The 10,995-nt window shown below is 33.8% G+C and overlaps 1 protein-coding gene across 1 annotated transcript in view; it reads left to right on the forward strand.

The window, feature by feature from the left end:
- The window catches only part of nonC (serine/threonine-protein kinase Smg1), a 77,696-nt gene extending 69,027 nt beyond the window's left edge, over positions 1 to 8,669 (forward strand). The window contains exons 82-89 of the mRNA XM_080169155.1: positions 325 to 519; positions 791 to 892; positions 1,277 to 1,355; positions 4,113 to 4,196; positions 4,773 to 4,877; positions 6,648 to 6,772; positions 7,216 to 7,553; positions 7,983 to 8,669. Of these exons, the coding sequence (XP_080025281.1) occupies positions 325 to 519; positions 791 to 892; positions 1,277 to 1,355; positions 4,113 to 4,196; positions 4,773 to 4,877; positions 6,648 to 6,725 (643 nt within the window). The 3' untranslated portion in view covers positions 6,726 to 6,772; positions 7,216 to 7,553; positions 7,983 to 8,669. The remainder of the gene's footprint in view (positions 1 to 324; positions 520 to 790; positions 893 to 1,276; positions 1,356 to 4,112; positions 4,197 to 4,772; positions 4,878 to 6,647; positions 6,773 to 7,215; positions 7,554 to 7,982) is intronic.
- Positions 8,670 to 10,995: the final 2,326 nt, after the last annotated feature.

Genomic DNA, 10,995 nt, shown 5'->3' on the forward strand with positions numbered 1-10,995 from the left:
TATTTTAACACAAGCTGGAATAAAGTTGTAATGTTCAAACAAATTAAATATGTTAGTATTATTGATTGATTTTATTCAGAATTGTGCACGAGCGCATGGTTGGACAGAACATAGAATGCTGTTTGCCAATGCGCAGACTGGCAGAATCAACAGATTATATTAATCAATTATTTCAATTTGGAAAGTTGAAATAGACAAAAAATGCAACAGACTAGAAGCATCAGCTGATTTTATTAATCAACTATTTAATTTAGAAATGTGCAGCGCGGCAATGCGCAGACTGGCATCATCAGCTGATTTTATTGATCCACTATTCTAATTTAGAAATGTGCAAGAGCGTGTGGTTGGAATGAACAAAGAATGCAGTGCGGCAATGCGCAGACTGGCTGAATCAGCTGGTTGTCTGAAAGATTTGCTGACAGTGCATCATAAGCTGATGGCCGACGTAGCTGTCCTGCTGAGGACCATCCATAGGATTGAGAACTTGGATTTCCCAACCATTTCTGATTATCTTACGAGGTATGACATTTCCTTCATTTTTTTGGAAAGCGAAACTTCTACATTTATAGTCGTTCCTTTTTTGTCTGTAAAAGATAGCCTTAATTATTTGATTTTGACAGTTAAAAATCTTCCCATAAATCTTTGCTTGGAGATTCCTTTAACAGTAAGGTTAAATTTAGACGTTTTTTTTTTTAAATTTTATATTAATTTTTGCATTGCCAATTCTTAAGAAATAGTTAGAGTTCCAATGACTTCAACTGTGATAAAATTGATATTTGTTTTACTTCAGATATAAGGAGTATACAGAAAATCTAAACACTCTGGTGAAAACATTGCTGTCGGATCAGCTAACTTTGGATAATAGTCGCAGGACTTCGGAATCAGTTGAAAGGTCAGTTTTTTTTTAAAGAGTATCTTCGTAGGCCATGCACAATGGTTCTCCAATCTCCTTTTGATTTTGCACGATTTTATGCAGCGTTGAGAGGTGAGATTTTCTCCTCTAGGTTGTTTTTTTTATCTACGCGGTTTTCTCTTTCCTTGTCAAGGCTTGATTGGTTAAATCATCATGTGCTTTACATAGAGTGTTCCCCACCCATCTCCATTTTCTCTTTCCTTGTCAAGGCTTCATTGGTTAAATCATCACATGTCCTTTACATAGAGTGTTCCCCACCCATCTCCATTTTCTCTGGGTTTTTTTTATTGTCAGTTTGATGTCTGACAAAGCAGCATTTGTTTGAAAGAGCCGAATTCTTCAAAATATTAAATCTTATTTTAGGTTGAAAATCGAGACGGTGTATATCTACGAACATCTAGTTAAGATCTCAACGATGGCAAGAGATGAAAGTTTAGTACAGGTAATTTCAAGAAGGGAGGAGAATTTGGACTGTTACCCAAAGTTTTATAAGAGCGTCGTTTCATTCATTAGCTCAATAACTTTTGGTATATTGATTTTATTTTGATTGGTTCCAAACTAGAATTGCAAGAAATTTTAGTCTACATTGGGGATAATTTGTTTATCATCATTGGGGATTATTATCAAATTATTTTCCATTGTCTTATTCCTTAAAATTCCTGTATAATTTTAGACTTAATTGGTTACCTAAAGTATCAACTTTAGCCTTTTCCTATATTTTACTTCTACTGTTGGCTTTATCTATCTTTGAGGTTGAACAACGCTTTAAAATAAATTGAAACAAGAAGGGGCTTGGGTTATTTAAGTTTTTTTCTCGTATTCATTCGAATCCGGTGGATGGGAACCGGTTCTCATCCATACGAAAAAAACTATGTCTAGCATCGTATTATATCCAGCTTTCTACGAATATAAAAATGTACAATCATAAGATTAAAACCAGTTATTTTAGCCCGTGCCTTCGGCACCTCGGGGCTAAAATTATACATTCTATATCCGCGGAAAGTGGTTTATAATACGATGTAAGAAATAACTATTCTTTGCCGAACCCATGGGGACCTATATAAACCTTACTAGGACCTACTACATTACATAATATGAATGCCTCTTTATTTCATTTTCTAATGCTCATAAAAAGTTATCGTAATCTTGCAATATAAAACTCTGGAACTCTGCAGCCGTTTTTGCAAAATAAAACTCTATACAAATTGTATAAAGGGGACTATTACACAAAGTGCCTTGTTAAGCCCTTCCGCCCCCCTACCACATTTACTTGAACTTGAATAAATTGAACATACAGGAAGTTATTTTTTTTTTATTTATTAAATAAATGTAGGTTAGGTTATATTGGGTACTATAGGTAGCCCCTTAGTGTTAGATTCTATGTAGGGGCCAGGCATAGATAAAAACTGCCCCTCTTATTTTTTTTTCAAAATTAAGTATTTACCATAGCTCAACTGGCACTATGTGTGAAAGTACCGTATAAAGTGTTGCATCCATTTGGTTCTTCAGTAAAAGATTTCTAAGAATTCTAGCAATTAATTTTGTTATTTTTTTTTACTTATAATTGATTTTTAAAAAGTTTATATTGTTGGTTGGTTGTTTCAGCTCCTCTGTAATTAAGTTAATTTCAGAAGGAACCCGGAATCCGCCCAATTTTTGGTCAATTTTGGAATCCGTTTTTTAATAGCGGATTCGGATTCTTCATTCTTGAGTTTTTCTTACAACTCCCCCTTTTTGAAGGCAAAGATTATCATCATTATATATAATATTTTTTTTAATCTGGTTCTATTCTCGGAAGTGAATTATAGAAAACACCAAGAACATTAATTTTTAGGACATATGTAGCACTGAAATTTTTTAACTTTAAAAAAAAACCTTTTTAAAATATTGCTAGAATCCGAAATCCGCGGAAATACGCCATTTTTTGGACGGATTCTTGTAAGAATCCGAATCCGGTCCAAAAACTTGACGGATTGCCATCCCTATATACATCCCCAATGATGATAAATTAAATAACCCCTACTAGACCCAAAAAAAACCTAAAGTTTTTAAGTCAACAAATAGAATAACGTGATGATAAAAGTTTGGGTACCACTGTAATTTGCAGTCCAATGTCCCCTCCCTCCCTGGATACTACTAATATTGAAAAGTGGTAAAATGTAAGGTAAAACTTGCTTCAATTGACACAATCCTTATTTTTTTTTACCTTAAAAAGTAAAATTGTAAAATGAAAATGCGACAGAACTTTATTAAGATTCTACTCTCATATTCGGATAAGTTAAAACTTTGGTCCTAGTTTAAAACTATTAATTCCTGCCTCGCTTGGTCTCAGGGATCTTAAGGGATAAGACAATGGATGATAAATTGATGTACATAAAGCATGTAAATAAAATTACCCCTTCTGTAAATTACTATAATTGGTTACAAATTTTGAACACTAGTTTGGATCACGGTAATCACAATCTCAAAGGGATTTTTATTTAGTTAACGAATAAGATAAAGTGGTTTTTAAAACTTTGGTACCAGTGTAATTTACAGTCCAATATCTTTCCCCTCCCTGGTAGGTCCATATTTTAATCTAGTTCAAGGAATTTTAATTTAATTTTAAAATATTGAAGTGGAATTTGAATTGATTATTGTCTGAAACTTTCTTGGGTAGGATATGTTTGTTAACAGACGATTCAATAAAAAATATTTTACCCAGGGGTAGCCATTCTAACCAACAATTCTACACAAAATCACGAAACCTTATGGGGTATCTGGTGATATAGTTTGTTTTTGTCATGTAAGTGAATAGGTGTGAAAGAAGGGAAGGAAAAGGGGAAGGGGGTTGTGGGGAAATTTTCCTTTAGAGTTGTTTGTCTGATTATCATTCCCTTGTTCTGTATTTTACCATGTTATTTTTGATGTTCCTAAAACCCCAAAATTGTTTGTTTGCCGCTTTGCGGCGTAGTTTGTATAAATCTTGTTAATTCTTAATGTTTTACACCCTCCCCTCAATATTTTAGAGGGGGCAATTTTTAATGTAAATTTTACCTCCGGAGTGAACAAAAATTTCGTGTGCCTTTTTATCTCCATCCCCCTCCCCCCTACCATCCAAAGTGGAATTCCCTCCAACCCCCCACCCCCCTTTCCAATGAGATTCACCCCCTCCCACAAAAAGCTTGGTCATCCTTAATAGAACCATCCATTTTATTAGGAGTTGTTGAAAAGTCGTAAGCTGAAAGATGAAGAGACTGGAAGCAAGGAGGATCAAGTTGAAGAAAGAAGTGCTGCCAAGAAGGTAAATAAAATAAAGATAACAAAATATTTCAATAAGGCTTTTTGATAATTCCTAACATACCTAAACTAACGACAATTGCTATCCTTTGCGGATAGGACGGACGGACCAACCCTAATTAAAGAAAAGTTTTGCTTTGAAACAACGTTTTAGTGTGCATTTCATCAATAAAATAATACGTTCGATTCTTCTCAAAATATATATTAGCAGCGAAGCTACTCTATAATTTACTTTGCCTCTCCGTCAGTCTGTAACGCTAAGTGGTAAATGTGATTTTCTCGGCCACTAATGAAGATAGACGGCTAAAATTTTTAGTGTATATTCCTCTGACATATGCGCATCTATTCTAAATATTGTTTCGCCATCTCTCTGTCGGGCATGCTACTAAAGATGTTAACGTTATATTTTAGGGTTTCTTGATTTTCTTGGAGTTTTTTCTATTCTTTCTCTATTTCATTGTTATGATAACTTTACATTTGCTCTGTAAGTTTGTAACTCCATTTGTCTGATTGTTCATTATATGAATTTTATGTGCTTTGCTACTTTTGGATGTTGTCATCCTTGTTTTTATTTTACTAGGTTGAAGAAAGGAATAAGTTTGCTTTGAACGTGTTGAAGAGAGTCCGTCTCAAGTTGGAGGGACGCGAACCCGACACCCTCAGACGGTCCACTGTATCCGAACAGGTAAGCAATTATTGATATACATCCTGGTAGTGCGAATGGGGCGCTTGTCCAATATTATGGTATGGAGATCGCTCTTCTATGAGTACTACTAAAAATCCTACTTTTACTGCAATACACATAGACATTCTCATCGTCGGTTCGTCAATTTAGAATGGTTATCCCTCTATTCCCACAAGTATAATACGAATTTGGTTGAGCCCGTGGTAGCTCAACAAAGACCCACGCGAGGTATTATATTGCTTTAAACTAAGAATAAATGGTTGGTTATGGTATTCGATCTGTATCATATAAGTATATTAAGCACTCAAGAAGGAAGATGGTTTTATAAAGTGTATTTACATTACAAGTGAATAAGTTAAGTATGAAAATATTTACAGGATAAGTGATAATAATCATAAGTAGTGTAGGACAGAAAAGTGCCCCAAGTCCTAAGCATTGAATTGTGCTAAGTGTTAGATTTCTAACATAAGGCCTAAGCTCAATTCATGCTAAGTACTGAGGGTCCTAAATTTAAACTACAATGCATGCCAAACAACTAAGTCATTACCTTTAAAGCCAGAATAACTTGATGGTTAGAGAGTCAATAAATAACTGAGATATTTTAAGAAGTGCAAGCTATAACATCAACTATTAATAAGGATCTAAGCCCTTGTCTGTTTAATAGAGTGTTTGTATGTTAAACTTGTGATGTAAATCAAACTATGGTTGTAGGCATACATACTAGAACTAAGTGGTTACATGGTTACTTTAACAATAAACATAATGTTTTAATAAACATATAACAATAATCAATCACATACAGTTTACCATGATTAGGCTAGCATTACCCATATATGGTATTATATTGATAAAGATAGGCTAATAAATACTTAAAAGCATATAAAAAGTGCCTTAGGGCTAGCTAGAGTAATTGTATCTCGTGCCTGAGTTGCGCTCGATAATTGCCATAGCACGTCAATCAAATATTCAGATTCTACTTTTATATGGTGTAAAATTTATAGTAAACATAGGTAAATGGACTAGATGCGAAGCATTTCTGTAAAAGTCTCATTCGTACGTTCAAAGAATTTTGAAAATTGGGGATCGCATCTCCAATCCGGTGAAACAATTGACCTTTTGATCGCCAAACCTTTGCCTTAAAGAACTTGTTGTGACACTATAATTTGGAATACCTAATAAAGACAACAAAATTTGATGCAGATTTCAAATCTAACTCTAAAATTAAAATTCTTTCCAACTTATATATCTTATTGTACGTACATTAACTAATAATGTTATCTTCCTGATTCATCAGCAATAGAATCCATTTGTAACGTCACCAGCGGCTACGCCCCTAAAGGCCTTTAGTAGAGGCACTTGAGGAAGGGGGGATAATCTCCCTAAATAGTTATAAAATTTTCATTGACCTCTGCAAAGCTTCAATGTAACGGAAAACAATACCGGTCCAGCGGTTAGCGAGATCTTAAGGTACAGATTTACAAGCATACAAGGATGTTATAGTATCTTATACACAAGGGTGTGATGGAAACTATGCCACTAATTTCTTTTAAAATTATATAAACTTTTTGCTGCGCCCCTAGCTTCTAGGGCAGAAAAATGGCATAAAACCACCTTTAAATTTTAATGATAAAAAATAACCTAAATCCATCCCAGGAACTTTATGAAGCTTCCCTAAAATGTAGAACTCAATCGGATCAGTAATAACCAAAATCTTAAGCTTCAGATAAAAAAAAATTTACTACGTCATATAATAGGATATGCTAATCTTAGGTTGACTTTATCATCCGGGAATCCACCAACCAAGAGAACCTGGCATTAATGTACGAAGGTTGGACCGCGTGGATATGAACACACACACACACACACACGTGCATCTTGGCTTAATTGTTAATTCGGTAAGATTTTTCATGATTTTAATGAATTTTAATACTTTTTGAATATACTATCTTTAATCCAACAAGGAAGTGGGGATACGCAATTAAAATAGATCATTATAATTATTAGAAAATACCAGAGATAGCTCCATAGAATTTATTTCAACCGCCACTCCTTGTTAAAAAATCTTTAATAAATAGGTAAATTGGCAAATTACTAGGTATGACAAATCTTTGGTGTGTCAGCCACCTATAAGTTTAAAGAAATTCAACCTTTTACAATTTTAAAATCAGCTGAAAATCTAAACCTGACCCAAATATAGCCATCCCTCTTTTTATAAAAAAAAATTCAGAGCGTCCAAAAAGGTTTACAGTTTTGGATTGGTCTCGGCTGACGCGCCATGGTGAAAATCAGTGTTTAATTTTTTTTTTGTTAATGCGAATGTAATTTTTGTTTAATTTAGGATGATTGAAAAAAGAATACTCACAATCGCCAGTAAAGCGAAACTTTACAACAATAACAGTGAAATATTCTTCTAACACAAGATTTCAAACTTAAATGAAACCAACAATTCCGTATGATTGGGTCTTTACTAAAAGCCTAACAGTATTTAGGCCAAGGCATTTCACCAACACAAGTCTTGAATTAGATCCTTAAAAAATCCGCAAACAGTCACCGAAAATAATCTTCTAACTGGAATTAAAATCTGTAAAATTAATTCCACTAATTTGTATTACAAACTAATAACAAGCAACTGCATAAAAGAAACAAAAAAAGAAGCTTTCTGATCATTCCTTTTAGGTAAGCATTGTTAACTTCTTAATAAAAAACAAACAATAATTTTTTATTTTAAAGGAGCTTTTTGAGAGCATAGGTAAAGAAAGTGCGATGTCATTTATTTAAAGATTTTTTGTAAATAAAGTAGTTTTTCCCATAGTGCCTAGTCGAGCTTATAAACTCACTCTTTATTTGTGGGTAGACTTTTGGTAGGTAATTTTTTTTTATTTTAAGTTAGGTTATATTGGGTACAGTGCAGTCCCGCAGGGTTAAGGGAAAAACTACAATTGCCTTTATTCTTAATTTATTTTAAAATTAAGTTGGGAGTTGGGGGAGGTTTTTAGTGCTTGATAGGCACAAATACGAAAAGCAAAAAAATACCTATATGTATATAAATCAAAAAAACTTTACTTTTTAAAAATTCAAAGAATTTTATTTGTTTCATTTTTTCAGGGAAAGCGATCGCAGAAAAAAACATCAAGTCAGCCTGGAATAAAACCAGTTTCTACCAGATTCTTTGAACCCGAGGAAAATGGTAAAAGTTAAATGAAAATGCAGTTTCTTTATTATTTGTGAAAACTTTTATTATATTTGAATGGGTTGGGCAACAGTACGGCCCCGTATGCGTATGCAATGGGTTAATCAAATTGCGTTTATATTTTGTGTATACAATTTTTGGATCATGGAAAGAAAACGAAGCAGCGGTTTCGTAGTATTTTAACAGTAGCTTTTGAATGGTTATTTTAGGTCATTTAAATGTTAATGATTACCCCGCAGGGTTAGAGCGACTGTAAAATACGACGAAACCCGCTACTTCGTTTTCTTTCCATGATCCCATTTTTTGTGTCACATTTGGGATACAAAACAATAAAAAAGAAATTTTGTCGTCGCTAGGAAGATAAATTGTATTTGGGAAAACGCTAAGAAAATGTAAAAATGAATAATTTAGAATTCTAATGTAGTTTTGATGGGAAAGGGTTGTTTTTTAGTTGTTCATTTATTTAATCCTTATTTTTTTTATTGAAAAATATTTTAAAATTAAATTAAGTAAATAAATATGTCTTACCTACTTAATATAAAAATATTTTTTTTGTCAAATTTTAAATGTTTGCTTTGATTGAAATAAATTATTACTGGGAATTCCTTGCATCTATTTTAGAACAAGGATGACAACATCCATATCAGCGAAGCTCTGAAACGGTAGTAAAAACGAACACCAACACTTGTCAAAGAGTTAAAAATGAACACGTTTTAAATGGACGTACTGACATTTTATAGATTATAGAGTTGCTACGCTTTCTAAATCGTACCTAACTACTACATGAATTACCATGCCAAGTTGACAACGAACATGTCTAAATAAACGATATTAGCTAGGTTTTGGACCTTCCATAATTATAGAAAAGCTTCGCTTGAAAAAAAACATTACAGTTTTAACATATCAGTTGGGAGGAAGATATGTGTCCATTTCAGGCATCTGGGGAAAAGGACTTTGTAAATAGATATTTAGAATGAAACATTAAATGTAGAATTGACTCCTACAATGAATATTATAAAATTATTTTTAGGGAGATTTCTTTGTTAAGGTACCCTCTCCAAAATACCTAAGAGAAGACTCACTGTAAGTAGATGCGATAGTGGTCAAGCGGTTATCGAGATCATTCGCTTCAAACAGAAACACACATTAAAAAACATCCTGTTACTCTTCATATAATAATCAAATATGCAGCAGCTGTTAGCGAGTTCCTTCGCTTCAAACAGAAACACACACTAACAGACATCCTGTTACTTTTATGTAATGATATTAAATATGCAGCAGTATAGTGTCTGGAAGAGAATGGGCAGTACATTGGTTGAGTCACAATTTCATACAGCCCGGGGCACAGATAAAACAACAAAAAATTGGCTACAGAATTATTTATGAAATCTGTTTGATCAATACAACAGAATAGACTATGGCCGTTAAATTGAAGTATGCTCTTGATCAGAAATATAGGGGACAATAAGCTGTTTATTACACTTGTCCCCAAAGTTTTACAATAACGTTTTCTTATTCGTTGCCTTAACAACTTTGGGGACTTTTACTGAAATTCTTTGTTGAATTATTAAGTTGAGTGTTCAAACGTTTCAACCATCAATTTTAATCTTCAAAAGGGGTAATTTTATTTGTCATCATTGGGGATGTACATCAAATTATCGGCTTATTGTCTTATCCCTTTAGATCCCTGACTCTTGGTAATGATTAACCTTTATTTAAAGTTGATATGGCGATAATTCCAAATTTTAAATAAGCATTTTTTTGCTAAATTTATTTATAAGTTGAAACGAATGGACACCCAAAAGTTGTAACGGAGAAACAAAAATCCACACTCCCCACCAAAGTCAACAAAGAGAGGGCGAGTATGGTTTCCAAAAACGTCACCATATATTGATGTTGCAAAAGTTTTATGGGCTAGAAGAAGCTTTGATTCTAATGTAATTTTGAAGTCTTGGTAAACTTAAGAAGTATCTACATAGTGGGTGGGAGAAATAGGCCTTTGTCGGAGGTGGGTTAGGTGTGTAAAGTGTGTATATAAGTCTGTGTATTGGGTGTGTGTGTGTAATGGGTGTGTACAGGACACGGAAGAATTGTAGGGTGGGGTCTCAACCAGGGAGGTAGGGGACATTGGACTGTAAATTACGCATATATCCAAAGTTTTATAACCATTTTAAGTATCTTGTTAATGTTCATAGGCTTAATAACTTTGGGTACTTTTATTGAATAGTAGTGACCAAATATTTTAACAATTAATTTTGCCCTACGGAAGGTTGTAATATAATTAGGTTAATCATCATTGTGGATATACACCAATTTATCGTCTTATCCCTTAATATCCCTGAGTCTCAACTCTCTGCCTGAACCAAATGGCAATGGGACAAACAAAAGGTTGGTAAGTCCAATTTAATATTCAAATTATAGGGATAGGACAATTGCCTGCACAGGGTTTTATCATAGGGGTGTGAATCATTGATGGGGTGAAAAAAGGGTAAGGTGGTGAGTTGACACTCCCCTATCGCACTCTTGTGTTTCAATAATTTAAATTCAGGGGTTAAAAGAGGTTATATTTAATAACCTGACATTATCCTATCTCTCCTTCAGCTTTTATTTTGTTTTAACAATTCTTGAGTTTTGTGGGAGTATTTTGTTCTAAAGTTTGTCCTATAACCCTATTTCTCTTTCCATTTTCTCTCTCTCTTCTTTTCATTTGCTCTCTTTCTATATTACTCCTTTTAATTTTCTCCTCATTATCCCTCTCTCTCTCTCTCTCTCTCTCTCTCTCTCTCTCTCTCTCTCTCTCTCTCTCTCTCTCTCCTCTCTCTCTCCTCTCTCTCTCTCTCTCTCTCTCTCTCTCTCTCTCTCTCTCTCTCTCTCTCTCTCTCTCTCTCTCTCTCTCTCCCTCTGTATGGGCAAGCTCCACACATACAC

The sequence above is a fragment of the Acartia tonsa genome, chromosome 8, assembly GCF_053477335.1.
Source record: "Acartia tonsa isolate MP-2025a chromosome 8, ASM5347733v1, whole genome shotgun sequence".
NCBI classification, from domain to species: domain Eukaryota; kingdom Metazoa; phylum Arthropoda; class Copepoda; order Calanoida; family Acartiidae; genus Acartia; species Acartia tonsa.